At 45.2% G+C, this 18500-nt stretch overlaps 1 protein-coding gene across 21 annotated transcripts in view; it reads left to right on the plus strand.

The window, feature by feature from the left end:
- The window catches only part of SVIL (supervillin), a 200437-nt gene extending 182054 nt beyond the window's left edge, over window positions 1-18383 (plus strand). For all 21 annotated transcript variants that reach the window (XM_090047480.1, XM_090047481.1, XM_090047472.1 and 18 more), the window contains 8 exons: window positions 532-637; window positions 1473-1680; window positions 6426-6559; window positions 7173-7328; window positions 7887-8030; window positions 16002-16123; window positions 17148-17303; window positions 17459-18383. In XM_090047480.1, coding sequence (XP_089903606.1) covers window positions 532-637; window positions 1473-1680; window positions 6426-6559; window positions 7173-7328; window positions 7887-8030; window positions 16002-16123; window positions 17148-17303; window positions 17459-17545 — 1113 coding nt within the window. In that variant the 3' untranslated portion in view covers window positions 17546-18383. The remainder of the gene's footprint in view (window positions 1-531; window positions 638-1472; window positions 1681-6425; window positions 6560-7172; window positions 7329-7886; window positions 8031-16001; window positions 16124-17147; window positions 17304-17458) is intronic.
- The last annotated feature ends 117 nt before the right edge of the window (window positions 18384-18500 follow it).

Here is an 18500-nt window from a genome sequence, read left to right on the forward strand (position 1 = left end):
TTTTTCTGTCAAGTCGAGACCTAAACTTAAATTGTTTGGCAATAAGTCTTTACCCAGGTGAACTACTTGGCTTGAGTAGTTGCAGCAATTTACCTGCAGGAGCAAGGAGCTTAGAAGTTTGCCCTTTTATAGTATCAAAACTACCTCGGGTATCTTTGTGCTACAGTGCAGTTTCTTCTTGGTACAAGGAGCAGGCAGGCAGGTGCATGATCACACCTGATAATATGTAACACTCTGCAGGTGAACTTAGTCTCTTCTGTCCATTTAATAATTAGTCCCACCAACAACATTTTCAGATTTAATCAGCAGCACTTATTTGGCTTAAGCAGGTTGAAATACCATATGTTTAGTCTTCCCAGTGCTGTCATAAACCCTATTGTTTCAAATGTTGTCACGTTCCATTAAAATGTGGTGGTTTAGAAGCTGTTTAATTTATTTAAACTGATTTAAAATTACTGTTTTGGTGCTCCAAAGGCAGCATTCCCAAGTCTAGCTTTTCTGTGGTTTTAGTCTTGTGCTTTCAATTTCCAGGTACAAGTTCTTCAAGGGAAAGAACCCCCGTGTTTTCTGCAGTGCTTCCAGGGCGGGATGATTGTGCATGCTGGAAGAAGGGAAGAGGAAGAAGAAAACGCACAAAGTAAATCGCTGTTAGATACAGGGTTTCTGTTTTAAGATTCCCTTTTCCAGTAAAAAGGATTTGAAAAGAAGGTTCAAGTAGTACTCTGTCCATCAGAAAGGGACACGTGAAGGCTTCATAAATCATGAGGCTTATTAAACTATTGCTTTCAGGGTAGTTCATTCCTGGCTTGCATTTAAAATGGGTTGAATCATCCTGAGAGCAAATTTATTTTACTGTCAAGAGATCCATTTCAATTTCAGGTTTAAGTGAATGAAATGCTATAAGATGGTGTTCCTGCTTACACAGTGCAACAAAAATAGGGTTTGTTGTTTTGTGTTTTTGTTTTTTGTAGTTTCAATTTTTCCCTGCCATTTGGGGCTTCTGTTGCTGAAACAAAGTTAAGCTGTTGGGTTTTTTTACCTTTTGAGTACATATTGCAATTCATTCTATGTCTTTCCAGTCCGATGGTAGATTAGAAAGGTTCCACTGATCTTGGAACAAATCTAACCTTGACTTTTTGTACTAGGTATTGCAGTTCACAGAGTAGGAAGAAAGATGAGCTTAAAAAAATGCAGTCATATTAGCCAATTGTTAACCCTAAGCAGATGTGCACACAGTTCTGAATTTCCATGTCGTTCCCCGGCATAGCTAAAGATCATGTCGCAGTGTGGTGCTTACTATTTTTCCTGAACCAGAATTTTCCAAACTGGATTACATGCGCTTGATCCATTGACTCACTTCATAAAAACTTCAGGAGGCAGCACATAAACCTATCTCTTTAGGAGCAGAGATCCTGAATTGGAAGTAGCTTTTCCAATATGTAATAACACTGTACTGTTCATGCCCATTCTAGGTGACTGGAGGCTGTACTGTGTACGAGGGGAGGTTCCCAATGAAGGAAACCTGCTTGAAGTAGCATGTCACTGTAGTAGCCTGAGGTCCAGGACTTCCATGATTGTTCTCAATATAAATAAAGCCCTTATCTATCTATGGCATGGCTGCAAAGCACAGTCTCACACAAAGGATGTAGGAAGAACAGCAGCTAATAAAATAAAAGAACAGTAAGTAGCTAATTTATACCTTGGAGACATTTGTAGTATCTTAACTGTAATAAATAAATAAAATATAAGCCTGCTATCCAAAATGGTTTAAATAAAAAACAACCTTTCAGTTAAACTTCTTTTTATATAGAATGAGAAATTGCCCTAAGTGTGTACTAGGAAAGGGAGGACTAAGGAAGACATCTGACTTAGAATAGAGGTTTCTGTTACAAATACAGTTCTTATGTGCATTTCCCAGTTGTTTGCTTTGCTGTTCTTAGTGTTACTGCATTGACATTGCTTTAAACAGAACAACCATTCTTTTTAGTCTCTGGTAGATTGCATAATCTTTAGAAGTGAAAGTTTTTAAACTGATTTAGCAAAGGTGATGTGGAAATGAGATAGAAAAAAGTAGCTTTCTGAAAGGGGAGGAGCAGGGGAGGAGGCAGTCATGTTGTTTACCAAGGAAGGTGCCTGAAACCAGATTGGAGGAGCTCAATCTGGAGTTCTCTCGAGAACTGGCAGAGGCTGCATGTGCGTGGGGCATAGTCGTCATGGGTGACTTCAATTACCCAGACATCTCTTGGGAGGAACACTCAGCTAAGTCGGATAGGTCACATTGCTTCCTTAACTGTATCGAAGAGCTCTACCTGACTCAGGAAGTGCACAGGCCAACCAGAGGTAATGGTCTTGGTCTTGGCCAAAGGAGACAATCTGGTGAGCAACTTGAATATAAAGGATAGCCAGGGCAACAGCAACCACGAAACCATCATGTTACTATCGCAAAGCAGGCAAATCAGCTAACAGGGTTGAAGTTTTGGACTTTAAAAAAGAGAATTTCAGCAGTCTCAGGGTAATAGTAAGGGAAGCACTGCAGGACCAGGGACCAAAGGTGAAAGGAGTACATGAAGAGTGTTCATTCCTCAAGGACACAAACTTCAAAGAACAAAAGAAGTCCATTCCCATGCAGAGGAGAGGTAGCAGAAGGGCTGGTAAGCCCTCATGGCTTAATGGGGATATTGTGGTCTTCTTGAAAAAGAAGAAAGAGGCATACAAACAATGGAAGCTTGGGATAGTCCCCAAGGACAACTATACAACAATGGCCTGCACTGATAGGGAGCAGATTAGAAAAGCTAAGGTAGTGCCTGAACTTAAACTAGCAACACAAACCAAGGGCAATAAGAAGTCTTTCTTTAGGTATGTAAGAAACAGGAGGAAAACAAATGGAAGTGTGGAGCTATTGCTTAACAACTCAGGACAGCTGGTTACAGACACTCAAGAAACCTGCACTCCTAAATGACTACTTTGCTTCGGTGCGTCACTGGACTAAGGGGAAAATCCTATTAGATAAGATTCAGAATGGGTATGGTGGGAATGACCGCTTTCCTACTATTGACATTGAGCTGGTGCATAATCAGTTAGAAAAGTTAGATGTTTATAACAGCAGGACCATATGAACTTCATCTGAGAGTGCTGAAGGAGCTGGACAAAGGCATCGCAGGACTTCTGGCAAAACTCATGGTGCTCAGGGGAAGACCCTGAAGACAGGAAGAGGGCCAGTGTTGTGCCCATCTTCAAGAAGGGGAGGAAAGAGGACCTGGGCAACAACAGGCCAATTAACCTAACTTCTATACCAGGAAAAATTCATCAAGAACTCTGTATGATACGCTTGCAGAAGTAAGGTTCTGGACAACAGCCAGCATGGCTTCATCATGGGCAGGTCTTGTCTCACCAGTCTCCTTCTACGATGAGGTAACTCACCACCTAGATAAGAGAGGAGGTTGACATTGTATACCTAGACTTCCAAAAGACCTTTGATCTGGTATTCCCATGATGTTCTCATGGGAAAATCGGAGGATTGCAGGCTTAACTGCTCAACAGTCAGGTGGGTAGGAAGCTGGTGGCAGGGTAGGACCCAGAGAGTTCTAAGGAACGGATTTGTGTCGTCCTGGTGAGAAATGGCTAGTGGTGTACCTCAGGGGTCTGTGCTTGGTCCAGTGCTTTTCAGCATCTTTATTAATGATTTGGATGTGGGGGTGAAGAGCTCGCTGGCCAAGTTTGCGGACAACACTAAGTTATAGGGGAGCATGGTCGCGCTTGAAAATAGGCTGCAGATGCTGGTGGACCTAGACAGGCTGGCAAGTTGAGCGGGTCGGAACCAGATGAAGTTCAACATTGACAAGGTGTAAAATGTTCCATCTAGGGATGAACAACACACAACATACATACAGGCTCAGTGGCGCCAAACTGACAAGCACCACGACTGAAAGGGACTTGGGCATAATAATAGACCATAGTATGAACATGAGCTGTCAGTGCGATGCTGTAGCCAGCAGGGCAAACAATACTTGTGTGGCAAACAAGCTGGGGAAGTGACTCTTTCCCTTTACTCAGCATTGGTGAAACTGTAGCTGGAGTACTGTGTCCAGTTCTGGTGCCACACTTCAACAAGGATGTGGAAAAGCTTGAGAGAGTCCAGAGAAGGGCCACCCAGATGATCGGAGACTTGCATGGCAAGCCATATGAGGAAAGGCTGAGGGACTTGAGTCTCTTCAGCCTAAAAAAAAGAAGGCTGAGAGAGGACTTGGTAGCAGCTCACCACTGGATCAGGGAAGTACATCAAAGGCTCAGTGAACAACTGTTCACCAGTGCACCCTTAAAGAAAACCAAGAGTAATGCCCACAAACTCCTGGAAGATTATTTCAGGCTTAACCGTAGGAAAAACTTCTTCACAGTTAGGTTGTCCGGACTGTGAAATTAAACCCCCTCCAGAGGTGGTGCAATCGCCTACCCTAGAAATCTTCAAGAGCAGGCTAGACAGTCACCTCGCTAGGGTCATCTGACCCCAGTTCTCTTTCCTGCCTAGTGCAGGGGGCTGGACCTGATGATCTTGCAGGGTCTTGGAAAGGGTCTCAAACAATCATGGGAAAGTGTGGGAAATCATGGATTTTCTCCTTTAAAGGAGAAAAATGTGGGAAACTGCAGGTTCTCCTTGCAGGAAGGCAGAGTTTTCAGTCTGCAAGGAACTGCTTGGGGCTGGAGGAAGTGGGAGGAGGGCATGGGTAACTGGTGCCACCTTAATCAGGGGGAGCACATGTCGTGTGCCCCCCCGCCCCGTGACTAGTCCCACTGACCAGGGAGGGGGGTCCCTCTACGGCAATCCTAGTGATGGTGGGGGGGAGTCCCCCCATGGCCTATCCTTCTGGGAGCAGCTGCAGTGATCGGCCAGTGCTTGCAGTGGGGCACCCATTGCCTAAGCAGCAAGCATGGCTGGTTTGTGCACCAGCACTCTCAGGGGGTGTATGTGCACCGTCGCCACTGGAGGAGGGCATTCGGGCATGGGGCACCACATGTACATGCTACGTGCACCCAGACACATGCACGTGGTAGCCAGGCAGTGTAGAGAGCAGCTCCTGCAGCTCCCTCCAAATAAGTCTATTGGCTGGGGTGGAGAGCAGGGGAAGAGGCATAACTCATCAGGGCAACACAAGTGATGCACTGGGGGGCATGTGCGCCCCCAGATTTGTGCGCCTACAGTAGGCATGGGGCTGCAGTCTGGCTGGACTGTCACAGGCAGTGAATGCTTTCATGGTCCAGAGGGCAGGACCTGGTGCAGGAGGGCAGAGTGGGCCAGCAAGACTGCATAAGTAGTGGTGAATGGGAGTGGTGGGGGAGGGATGTGGGAAACATGCTGCCCTCACCACCTCCTGCTGCCACCACTCCCCTCAGGCTGTGGCTCTACTCTGGAGGGGAGGTGGAGTGGCGGGTAGCCTGAGGGGAGCAGCGGCAGTCAGGCCATGGCAGTCGGGTAGAGTCACAGCCCGGTGTGCAAGTGGCTGGCAGCAAGAGGAGGTGAGGGCAGCATGGGCTCTCCCCTCTCCAGTCCATTGCTCCTCATGCTGCTGCTGGCATGGCTGGCATGGGGGTCCCAATGGCAGTGGCGTCAGCAGCCTTGACTCTTGACACCCCATTTTGAATCCCGTCTGCTGGGCCACAGAGGTGACTCCTGCCCACGCTGGTCTGGCAAGGCTGCAGCCCCATGCCCAGGGTGCGGCAGGAGGGTGGGGTGCCCACAATTCCACCCCTTCCCCACACACTGGGGGCCAGTGAGTCAGGAGTGATGGGCACCAACAGGGCTTAGAGGGTGGGGTGCTGTGAGTTGGGACTGAGGAGCACCAGGAGGGCCAGGGTGCTGCAAGCTGCAAGTAAAGGGCACTGGCAGGGCCAGGGGGCTGCGAGTCAGGAGTGAGGGGCATAGTAATTTGCATTGTAAAAATTGCACAATGATGAATGTCACTTGGGAGTAATAGAGGGCCACATGTTGATCTTACTGTTAATGTTTTCCTGTTGATGCTGATTTCTTCAGTCTTAATTTTAAAGGCTGTTGAACTGCTTTAACTTCTAGTGTTTAATAAGTATTTTGTGGACAAAATACTTGTGTGTTTTCTACATAAACTATTTACTGGGTCAGGACTGGCCATCAATGTTTACAAATGGGTACTGATATAAAAAAGGTTAAGAACCACTGGTGTAGAGAGCCCATGTGAGAAATATTCTTATGACCTCTGGATCTACACAATCAGTGCTGGAATGAAAATTTTGAAATTCATTTATTTCTTCATTATTGTTTGTATTCATTTTGGGATGAATAATACTGGCAAGAAGAAGGATGTCAACGCACGTTGTCAGTTTTGGGGTAACTTGGGCTATTTGCGTGCAGGTATTTGCTTTAGAAGTAAATGATTCATGTTACTACTTCATTGTAGATGTCCCCTGGAAGCAGGATTGCACAGCAGTAGCAAAGTGACCATACATGAATGTGATGAGGGTTCGGAGCCATTGGGATTCTGGGATGCATTAGGAAGAAGAGATCGAAAAGCTTATGATTGCATGCTGCAAGGTAGGGCTGCATTCCAATGTTCTTCATCTTAATCTTAAAATGTTGTGGGACTACTGAGTCACATAAACACCTGCCTTAATCTCCCTGCTCATGTAAACCAACTGTAGATGGACTGGTGTTTTTTTGTTCCTTCTCTTGCCCCATCCTGCATCCATTCTCGAACGTATATTATTATTATTATTATTATTATTATTATTATTATTATGTGCATGCACATGAGTACACCCGACTCCAGTTGACACTACTTTACAACTATGTAGGGACCAGATTGGTTTTTTAAGCGTTCTTATTTAAACTCTGCCAAAACTGCCAATGAAGGGAGCAGTGGGATAGATTGTAATATTTTAAATATGTTTCTAAGGTAGATAGAAGAATTCACTATACATAAGTTGCAGAATCCCTGCTCACAAATGAGCCAGGATTGATTCAAACTCATGGTCTAAAACTAACAGTGGTGGCTGCCCTGACATGCGCAGTCTCCCTTCCTGAGTTTTGGAAAGCCATTGAGATGCAATAACTTTAAAAACTGTTTTTATAGAAAACTGTAATAATGAGACAGTAACCATAAAAGTTGTTTCATATACTAGAAATACTTTCTTTGTTTATTTAAAAGATCCTGGGAAATTTAACTTCACCCCCCGCCTATTCAGCCTTAGTAGCTCATCAGGAGAATTCTCAGCCACAGAATACGTATATCCTGCCAGAGATCCCACTGTTGTCAATTCTATGCCATTCCTGCAGGAAGACCTCTATACTGCCCCACAGCCAGGTACAGTCACTGAATATTACTGTAAATTCCTCTGTGATCCTAAATATGAAATCCCAGAGTAAGTGTACTTGGGGTTCATTAATGTGCAGTCAAATCTGTAACCTGCCAAAATGCATATATCCTTAAAATATTGCTATTCCAACTTGTAAGTAGAGAAGCCTCCTGACAAGGAGTTGCTTGCCAAAGTGACACTTAAAATACTTATGAGTAGGTAGGAGGCGGTGCTGTTTTGCACCAGTATGTGATAAACATGGCTCTGTGTTGCTTTAATTTGCAGCAGGAGAGACTGTGTATGGAAAACCAAAAGAGGCCCAGCATTAAGAAACAAAAGCAAAACTATTTTAGAGACTTGGAATTCAGCTTCTTGCTGCTTTGCAGAAATCTTTGTGGTTGAATAACAAATGGTATTGATGAGCTTAAAAGCAAGTCTCATCCTGCCAACCAAAGCCATGGGTGGTTGAGGTTTATCTGAATCAGAGTTGTAAATACTTTCTGAAGAAACAAGATTAATGCTAAGAATGAATGTCTGGTATTTTTTGTTCTTGTTTGGCTATATAGCACTTTTCCTTGTTGACAATCATCACGAAGTGTATCTCTGGCAAGGTTGGTGGCCTGTTGAAAACAAAATTGCTGGATCAGCTCGAATCAGATGGGCTTCAGACCGGAAGTGTGCCATGGAAACAGTACTTCAGTACTGCAAAGGTAACAAAGATCCATTTGAACTAGTGCCAGCCCCATTTATCTTGAAGTTTCCTGTGGCACTTTTAAATACAGTATATAAGGCCCAGATCCAGAATGTTGTTTAGGCACATATTTATGTCCCTGGTGAAATAAATTGACCTGATGAGCTTCAGTGTGTTTGTAAGTTCTCACCCACAATCCTTCCATTGTGACATCTGAGAAGATAAATAGGTTTCATCTGAGGAAAATAAAGTTTACAATGTATCTATCACTGGCATCAGAGTTAGTGGCATTGGTCAGGTTCTCCAGTGGAAATTTAGGAAGGAGATAGGTGTGGAGGAAACAGTACCCCCACTGGACTCCACAGATGTGAGCTGTAGCAACCTGGCCCCTAGGGATGGCCACAACACCACCTGGTGTTTACATGACTCCTGCCCCACTTCAGGTCCTTGAAGCCATTTTTACCTTGCCTGCCATGCCTCAATGTTTCTTATGGTATATAGGGTGGGCTTCCATCAGGGACCCAAAGTGAGCTTCGGTTTCTCAGCCAGCTAGTCTTCCCCATGCCCAGCTAGCCCCCGCCTCTCAGGGCACTTAACTGTGATCCTCTTGCCCCTAGCAGTGCCTTGGGGCACCAGTTACTTATGGGATGTATACATGGTCTCCGTCATCCACTATAGCCACGCCCATGCCTCACAGATGTTACTCCTGATCCTATACAGGCTTCAGCCCTCTTGGCTTTGGCCCCCTGGGAAGCTGTGGACTTCTAAGCCTAAGCCCATTTCCTCTGACGTAGCGTCTTAGTCTCACTCTCTTGGTGTACAGACTGCAGCCCTTAGCTCTAGCCTTCTCCCTCCCCACTCTAGCCTGTCCCATCTCTCACTCAGGCTCTCTCACCACTTTGCAGCATTTGAAACCCCAGTTGCCCCAAGCACCCTGGTACATAGCCGCCAATCCTCCCCTACAACCACAATCTGATCCTCTGGTATCAAACTTAAAATGCAACACAAACACAAGCAACTGCTTCCAAACTAAGTAAGTCTCCCCCACTCGCTCTGCATCACCCCATAAGCCATGCATCTCTTTGAGCTCTCTCCTCCTAGCTGTCTTGGGTGGGTTGGATGCAGTTGTAGCCCCCATCTCCCACGAGCTCCTCTCCCTGAGCTTGCAAAAGCCAGACTGCCTGCCTTGCTTCAGGCACTGGGCTTATATGCCCTGAAGGCACTGTCCCTGCTGGTCAGGTGACTCCCTAGTTGTACACAGGGGTTTCGTCTTTCGCCTAATGACCAGCCTGCTCTTCCCTGCTGCAGCTTAACACAACTGCTTTAAGCTATCCTTTACTCAGGCAGCCTGGAAATCTGCTCCACACAGCAAGCTTATTGCAGTGCAGCCAGATTTTGCTCAGCTGCCTACCTACGCAGCAAGGTTGGCCTGCTGCGCTTACCCAATTGGTCATGTAATGGAACCAGGGGCTTCTGTTACTTTAGGGGAAAAGAAAGTACTAATTACTCATCACCACTCTAGGGGTCCAGTAAGAGAGGAATAATTACTGTCATGATGATGCTGTCCAATTCACTTCTCCTTCTTTTCACTTAGTAGGAAACTTCTTGTACACTTCATTTCTCTTTCTACACATCATTAATGTGGCAGAGCCACGCAACTGCTTTATGGTTGATGCTTGCCAGGTCCTCATCCTGGGTGTGTGAGTGTGCTGCACACATGAAGAGGTAGCCAGCAGGCTGTGGTGCATCACCACACTCATATATTGAACTGTCCTTTAAGCCAGTCTTATAGAGTGTGGCATTAAAGTGTCCAGCTCCAGAGTGAGTCCTGTTTAATTTAGTCCATAAGTTATGGGGGAGCTCATACCCAGGTGGATAGTAGGAAACTGAAATCTGTGGAAATTTCTAAGATGGAAGTATTGAGATGTGACCTTGGCTATGCAAAGGTTGTATTGCTCTGGTTTTTGAATTCTGATGATGCAGTATCTGGGAATTCTTGTGATGTAGCCTCTCAATGTCTATGATTAAGTGAGCTTGTCAGGTGCTTGTTTTGTCCTGTGGTTCAGATTATGCATCTCAGAAGGATCTCACTGAATGCAGTTGTTCTGCTGGCCATGATTTTGCAGCAGAGAGTTCTCTGCTCCCTATACTGAAGTAATACGCTTTCAAGGAGGCCTTAATGTGTATATGGATGAATGGATTTGGAGCAACTTTCTACCATCAAAAAGCTAATATTCAAAGCATGCATACTGCATGCCAAAGTTCATCCGAGTACCACGGTGATGTCAATCCAATGGCAGAGAGTGTTATTTGATTATGGTGTCTGAGCAGCTGTTTTCATTGTGGTTTGGTGGTTCCTCTGTCAGACGCATGGAAGACTTTTTACAGAGTTTAAGCTTTTGTGAGCTAACAGGCTCTGGTATCTTGTTCATTTAATGAGACAGAACAGTTAAATATCACAAAATACTAAATATGCAGTTATCCTAAATGTGTAAAACAAAGCAACAAGGATTCAGTTCCATAATTCAGAATATTGCAGTATTTTCTTATGACTCCTTTTTGGCTTACAATAAGTGTACAAATTTACTGTATAGTATGAAGAAAGTTGGTTTGTAGCTTTGAGTAATAACTTCACTATCCCTCCCAGTACTTCATTGTCATAGATTTCATAGACATTAGGGCTGGAAGGGACCTCGGGAGATCATGGAGTCCAGCCCCCTGCCCAAAGGCCAGGAAGTCAGCTGGGGTCATAGGATCCCAGCAAGATAAGCATCCAATTTACTCTTGAAGGTGTTCAATGTAGGTGCTTGAACCACCTCCGCTGGCAGACTGTTCCAGACCTTGGGGGCTCGGACAGTAAAGAAATTCTTCCTTATATCCAGCCTGAAACGGTCTTGCAGGAGTTTGTGACCGTTCGACCTCGTCATCCCTTGGGGCACTCTGGTGAACAGACGTTCCCCCAGATCCTGGTGGTCACCCCTGATAAACTGATAGGTGGCCATCAGATCACCCCTGAGCCTGCGCTTTTCCAGGCTAAAGAGTCCCATGTCTCTCAGCCTATCATTGTAAGATCTGTTTTCCTGACCTCTGATCATGCGCGTGGCTCTCCTCTGGACTCTCTCAAGCTTTTCCACATCCTTTTTGAATTGTGGAGCCCAAAACTGGACGCAGAACTCCAGCTGCGGCCTCACCAAGGCCGAGTACAAGGGGAGAATGACATCCCGGGATTTGCTCGAGAAGCATCTATGGATGCACGCCAGCATTTTGGTCGCTTTACTAGCCGCAGCATCGCATTGGAGGCTCATGTTCATCTTGTGGTCAGTGATGACCCCCAAGTCTTTTTCTTCTGTAGTGCTAACCAACGTAGCACTGCCGAGCCTATACGGGTGCTGCAGGTTTTTCCTCCCAAGGTGGAGAACCTTGCATTTTTCGGTGTTAAACACCATCAGGTTCTCGTCCGCCCATTTGATGAGCTTGTCCAGGTCAGCCTGGATCACCTGCCTGTCCTCTGGCGTGGATGCTTTGCCCCAAAGTTTGGTGTCATCGGCAAACTTGGCCAGTCCACTCCTGACTCCAATGTCCACATGTTAATGAAGATGTTGAACAGTATGGGTCCCAGGACAGAGTCTTGAGGGACCCCACTGGTCACAGGGCACCATGATGAGTGAGTGCCATCAATCACAACCCTCTGGGTCCGGCCATGAAGCCAATTTCCCAGCCAGCGGATCGTGGTGGAGCCAAGGCCACAACTGGGCAGTTTGGCCAAGAGGTGATCATGGGATACCAGATCAAAAGCTTTTTTGAAGTCAAGATATATGGCATCAATCTCTTCTCCCTTGTCCAGGTGATAGGTCACCTGGTCATAGAAGGAAATGAGATTGGTCAAACAAGACTTACCTGCAACAAACCCATGCTGGCTGTCCCTTAGACTGTTAGCCTGGGCCAGTCCCTCAAGGATGGCCTCCTTAATAAACTTTTCTAAGATCTTCCCCAGGATAGAAGTCAGGCTAATGGGCCTGTAGTTAGCCGGATCCACTCTCCTCCCTTTCTTGAAGATCGGCACTACATTGGCCTTCTTCCAGTCTTCGGGCACTACACCAGAGCGCCAGGAGTTTTCAAAGATCCGTGCCAGGGGCTGGGCTATGACGCTCGCCAGCTCCTTGAGTATCCTGGGGTGCAGGTTGTCAGGGCCGGCTGACTTGAAGGTATCCAGCTTCTCAAGGTGTTCCTTCACGAGGTCAGCATTGATGGAGGGTAGGGGATTCCCCTCACCCAGATTTCCCTGTCCCATAGCAGGCATGGGCATCCCGTGTGACTGATGAAAGACTGACGCAAAGTATCTATTTAATAGGTTGGCTTTTTCCTGGGCGTCAGTTGTCAGTTGCCCCATCTGGTTTAGCAGGGGTCCAACATTGCCCTTGCTTTTCCTCCGGCTCCCCACATATCTGAAAAAGGAATTTTTGTTGTCCTTTATGCCTGAAGCTAGTTGGAGTTCAGTTGCAGCCTTGGCTTTCCTGGCTTGGTCCCTGCAGGACTGGACCAGTGCGGAGTAATCCTCCTTGGAGGTGAATCCCGTCCTCCATCCTTTGTAGGCTTTCCTTTTTAGCCACAGTAGGTCCGCTAGGTCTCTGGAGAGCCAGGGGGGCTGCTGTGCCTTCTTGCTGCCTTTCCTCCGTGTTGGAATAAATTTAGCTTGTGCACTGAGGATCGCTTCCTTGAGAAGCAACCACTCTTCTTGAACTCCCATCTCCCTGGGGTCATGGTCCCTGAGGGCCTGATCGACTAGCCTCTTGAGCTTGTCAAAGTTGGCTTTTCTGAAGTCAAGGACTTCTGTGTTGCTGACTGACTTGCCAGCTTTACGGCGGATGGTGAAGGTGATCAGCTCATGGTCGCTGTCACCCAACTTCCCATCAATCACTAGGTCGCCGATTAGGTCGTCCCCCGTAGCCAGTACCAGGTCGAGCAGCGCTTTGCCTCTTGTTGGCCCATAGACTTCCTGAGTCAGGTAGAGGTCATCCACGCACGAGAGAAAGCTTTGCGCCCGCTCAGATTTAGCTGAGTGATCTTCCCACGAGATGTCCGCGTAATTGAAGTCACCCATGACAACCAAGGTCCTGGAGCAAGCGGCCTCAGTCAGTTCCCGGGCGAACTCCTGGTCAAGCTTGGGACTTTGAGTGGGAGGTCTGTAGTAGACTCCCACCGTTGCGTCCCCTGTGCCGAATTCCCCACGAATTTTTACCCAGAGGGTCTCTAGCTGTCCATGCCGGTCGCCAACATCAGCTTGCAGGGACATGTAGCTTTCCTTCACATAGAGAGCTACACCCCCGCCCCTTTTGTCAACACAGTCCCTCCTGTACAGGGTATAGCCCTCTATCCCCGTGGTCCAGTCATGGGTGGAGTCCCACCAGGTCTCCGTTATCCCAATGACATCATATTTCTTTGCACTGAGCAGGAGGACGAGCTCATCCTGCTTGTTGCCCAGGCTCCTGGCATTAGTGTACAGGCAGGCAAGTGTGCCCTTAGGGGCTCTTGCCTTGCCCACAGACTGTGCCAGGGGTGGGCTCCCTTAACTGCCTTGGTCTGCTGGCTTTGCAAGGGTCGCTCAGCAGGCCAGCAGGGGCAGTAGTCCCCCCATCCCCCAGCGGGCTTAGTTTAAAGCCCGGTGGAGCAGGTCAGCCAGCCTGGCTGAGAAGAGCCTCCTCTCCAGGGGAGAGAGGTGGAAGCCATCTCTTCCCAGCAGCTCGCTGCCTCTCTCTCTCCAAAGAGCGGGCTGTGGTCATGGAAGCCAAAGCCTTCCCGATAACACCAGCGCCGCAGTCTTTGGTTCACCGCGTGGATCCTCCTCTCCTTCCTCAGCATAAATCTTATTTAACCCATCAGATTTTCTTGAAAGTATTTGAAGCTTTATCTGCTAAATCAGCAGACTGTTTTAGAGTGCTGAGTTCCAGACAGCTAGCATGGGTGAGAATCTTCTGTTCCTTGTATGGAAGGAGCAAGCTTGTTTGTGTGGGGGTGAAAAATTAATGTTGAACTTTAATTAAAATGGCAAAAATGTTTTCTCAACTCAAATATGCCCGATGGCTAAACCTGTAAAGTATCTGATGAAAGCATCTCATATATGCATATGTATATATAAAATCACTTTGGCATTTAACTGAATTAAGAATAGAGTAGTCTGTCTAGTCTAGGCTGACAAATTTTGCATGCCCGTCTTTATTCCCATGGCAAATTCAAGCAGATTCCACAGCGAACGTGTTTGGAATGGTGGAGGCTTAAAAAAAAAACATTCAGATGAGAAATCTCTTGTCAAAGGGTATAATTTAAAGGTTCATGTGCTAATTTGTTCACTGGACTACCCAATTAAAGCTCCTTGGAGAAGTCTGAGTTTCATGCTACTGAACAATTTCTCACTTCTTTGCAACCAAATGTTTGACCTCAAGCAAAACACTTTTCTTACATTTTGCAAACTTACTGAAACAGTGATAGCTAACTCCAGCGTAAGAGCATAATAATTGTCATTTACTGGGTCAGGCCATAGGTATCCTGTATCAGAGTGACAGAGTAAGTGCTAAAAGGGAGAATCAACTGGGTATGACCGATGTTGGGACCCCTTGGATTTCATCCGTCCCTTTCTTTGTGTTTTAAAGTGTAGGTATCGGGTGGGATAGCTGACTAATAGCTCGTCTGCCACAAGTGAGTTCCCAGAAGGTTCTCTTATCACTAGGAAGCTGCTGGATGAGATAGCAAAGTGGATGTGGGTTGATGACCTACGGGTCTGCTGTGGTGTCTTCTGCTTTCTCTGCACCTGTTTGAGAGGGAACTAGTAGAGCAGTGCTGCTCAGTTTAGGAACATTCAAGAGAGCTCTTGTGTCCCTGATGGCTGTGAATTCAGCTGATCCGGATTTTTTTCCCCCCATCTATACATAGTATAATGACTTGCAGCTGGGTTCCTCCCTGCCAGAAGTGAATGCTACCAACTTCTCCCTGGTGCTTGGTGGTAGTATTAGTAGTATTCAGCATCCACAACAGGTACAAATTATAGTGTTCCAGTTGGCAAAAGGGGAAAATGCCATGAGTGGTCCATAAATTATTTTGACTTCCCATTAGGTTCCAGGCGTTCATATACTCTCTCTCTCTCTCTTAATAGCTGTGTCCAGACATGCATGGATGTTTGGTTCCCCAGGGACAACCAGTGGTGGTGCATGGCCACCCTGGGTGGGGTAGAGGAGGCAGGTACCTGCACTAGGCCCCAGCAACCTTCCTGGGGTTCTGGGGGCCTCCTGGGGAAGCACCCACATCACTCCTGCCATGTGGCGCCTGGCTGGCAGCAGAGTACAGATATCTAGGAGTCAAAAAGGCCTCCTCACTGCTCCCTTGCAGCATGGAGAACAATGGAACGTGCAGCATGTCTGCTGTATTACATACCACACAGCTTCAATCCAGCTCAATGTGCTGTGCATGAATAAACTCCAGAGCATATTGCTCCAGAGTTTATTGCTTGTGGGTGCACTGTTTGAACACATATCCAGGAGCAATAAACTGTAGAGCAGTAAGCTCTGGAGTTTATTCAGGTGCAGCACATTGAGGCAGGCTGGAGCAGCCCCAGCTGGTAGGGGACCCAGGGAGTCAGCCTGCCAGCCCAGGGCTGCTACCCCCAGCTCAAAGTACTGTGGAGGGGCTGGCTAGGTCACAACGGTATAAGGTGGTGGCTTAGGTATAGGATATGGTAGACTCATGTTTCAAGGTTTGTCAGTTTTGGTTTTTTACATGTATTCATATCCCCAGAAAGACTCATTTTAGATATTGAAATATTAGACATTTTAAAATTGCCTTAATTTACAAAAGAAACTGCGATTAATTAAATCTTTATATAATATCACAAGCTCACTTGTGACTTGGCTAAACTTTTTTTTTAATCGGGTAGCATAGAATATAAAGCTGCAAGACGATTCATATTCTAATCTGTGTTCTTATATATTGAATGTTACAGGGAAAAATGTTAAGAAGCCTCCCAAATCCTACCTAATTCATGCTGGTCTGGAACCCTTGACATTCACCAATATGTTCCCAAGTTGGGAACACAGGGAAGACATTGCAGAGATCACGGAAATGGTAAGCAAGCCTTTCACTGCAATTGTCAGGGTCACGCATTCCTACAGCAGTGGTACTGTATTTTGATGTCAGTAATGCCCAGTATGTTGTGCTGTGAAGTTCCAAACTTCAACAGGTTAAACTGAATAGCACAGTTCAGGGATCTGGAAATAGGAGCATTGCTATCACAGTTGGATTTTGATATGGCCATTGTTTATTTTTGCATGTAAGGAGTTTCTTTCAGTTTCACTAAAAGGAAGTAATACATGAGTGTTGCTTTTTGAAGAATAACAAATTAGGTTTGGGGTTTTTTAACCTCAAATCCTAACTTAAAAACAATATTGGGCTGCTGTATGTATGAGCTAAGTAGATTTTTTGTCAAAATCCACAGCCATCTCCCAGAAAACCACATTTCACCTTTCTACCAAAAGACTTGGATTATAATGTGCTCTCATTTTAAAAAGTACCCTTGCTTTAATTGGAACATTTTTAATTGGGACATTTCAGGGGGGCTGTGAAACTTGAAAGAAGTATGCAGCCTCATAGATGATTTACATCATTATCTCTACACTACTGTCATTGCAAGGGTACAATGGTATAGAGCACAAGGTGGTCCAGGCAGATCCCTGTATCCACTTCCCATCTGGGAAATGGAGTTAATACATTGATTCTGTGTGACTGCTTTATGAGCCTCTCAGTCAAAGAGTGAAATAAGCTGGTAGTTTAAACTGCTAGTGTGAGTCTTCTGTAGTCTTCTGACTAATCTAGTATAGTCTTCAGAAGTTAATGTTTGAAATGGACATTTTTAAGAGCATAAGGAGCCCTTCTTTTAAAAAGCAAATAGTTTATAATGGCCAAATGTTTCTGGAAAAGAAATTTAGTCCCCAGTGTGCTTAGTTTGTTTTTTTTCCAAATCCCAGGGCCAGGTAACCATCCCCAGGCCAATATGGTTTTGATACCATTTGTTGAGTTGACTTTATGTGAAATCAGTAGGGAATGGTTTCAGTAATATGCTTCTGACTCTTCTTATTTGTTTCCCTTTCAGGATGCTGAAGTTTCTAATCAGATAATCCTTGTAGAAGATGTGTTAGCCAAGCTGTGTAAAACTGTGTATCCTCTAGCAGATCTTCTAGCAAGGCCTCTGCCTGAGGGAGTTGACCCACTGAAGCTTGAAATTTACCTTTCAGATGTAGATTTTGAGGTTAGTGCGGGGAAACAACTGTGTGTGGGGAGGGGAGGGGAGTGTTTTTAAGTTTGCACACATGCATATCGCATCACTTCTACATTCTTGTGATTTATCCTTGAATGCCTTTCCTAACACTGGCATGTCTCTGTTCTGTTTTGTTTTAAACTTAGGTCGCATTAGAAATGACAAGAGAGGAGTACAATGCATTGCCCTCATGGAAGCAGGTGAACCTTAAGAAGTCAAAAGGACTCTTCTGAATTGTGTTCTCATTTAAAAATAGTGCTGGAGGGATCTCTGTTGTCACATTCAATACCTTTGGACCAGCAAAACAAACTCCTCTGGTTTAGTATTCAAGAATCAATATAGCTATGATCTGAAGTACTCTAGATCCTACCCAAGCTGTATGTAAATGTGTGAGAACATTATTGTTTCACCTCCAAGGGTAATGCGTTTAAATTTTGCTCTCCTATGCACTTAAACAGTAGTTTCTCAAGCAACTGCTGCACCTGTCCGTTGGCTATATATACAGACTTGCCATTTTGGTTTTGAAGAGGTTCTCTTTGTAAAGTGGTATTTTGTTAGTTTGTGGATTAAAAAGAATTTATATTTATATAAACACATAAAACATGTATTTAACAATGCAATATGTATTCACTTTCAAGACTTCCATGTCAAAAAAACCCAAGTAGCTGGGTGGCAGTTGCTTTTCTGAATTAGCTCTGCCACCAACCTGCATCTCTTATGCATTCTGAAAAGTTTCTCTTTGCAATAGATAATGAATTGTTCTCAGTGCTGCTTCAGGTGCTAAATTGAACAAAGCATTTGTATTTATGGCATGGGTTTCTTGAGAAACTGTGCGACTCAAACTTTATACTTTAATATCCAAAAATGTATAGTGCCTTGTTTTTTGTGTACAGTTTATATACAAAAAGATTGGTCTGCATTTTGAAGATGGCTTAGAATGGTCTCCTATGTTACTTTTATAACGATAGAATAAAAACATCTCAGTTTCTAATGCTTGTTGTAAAACCGTAAACACGTCTTTTGTGATATAAGAACTTAAAGTGAAAGCTTCCAAATAAACTCTTAGCAATGCTCTGACTAGTCATTATTTACACCTATACTCTCTACTAATTTAATTAAAAATGTTCCATAATACTCATAATATAGTATTTACATCTGAAATATTTGACACATTGACAAGATCGGTAT

Source organism: Crocodylus siamensis, chromosome 5 (genome assembly GCF_052110815.1).
Source record: "Crocodylus siamensis isolate JL-2025a chromosome 5, ASM5211081v1, whole genome shotgun sequence".
Lineage (NCBI taxonomy): Eukaryota > Metazoa > Chordata > Crocodylia > Crocodylidae > Crocodylus > Crocodylus siamensis.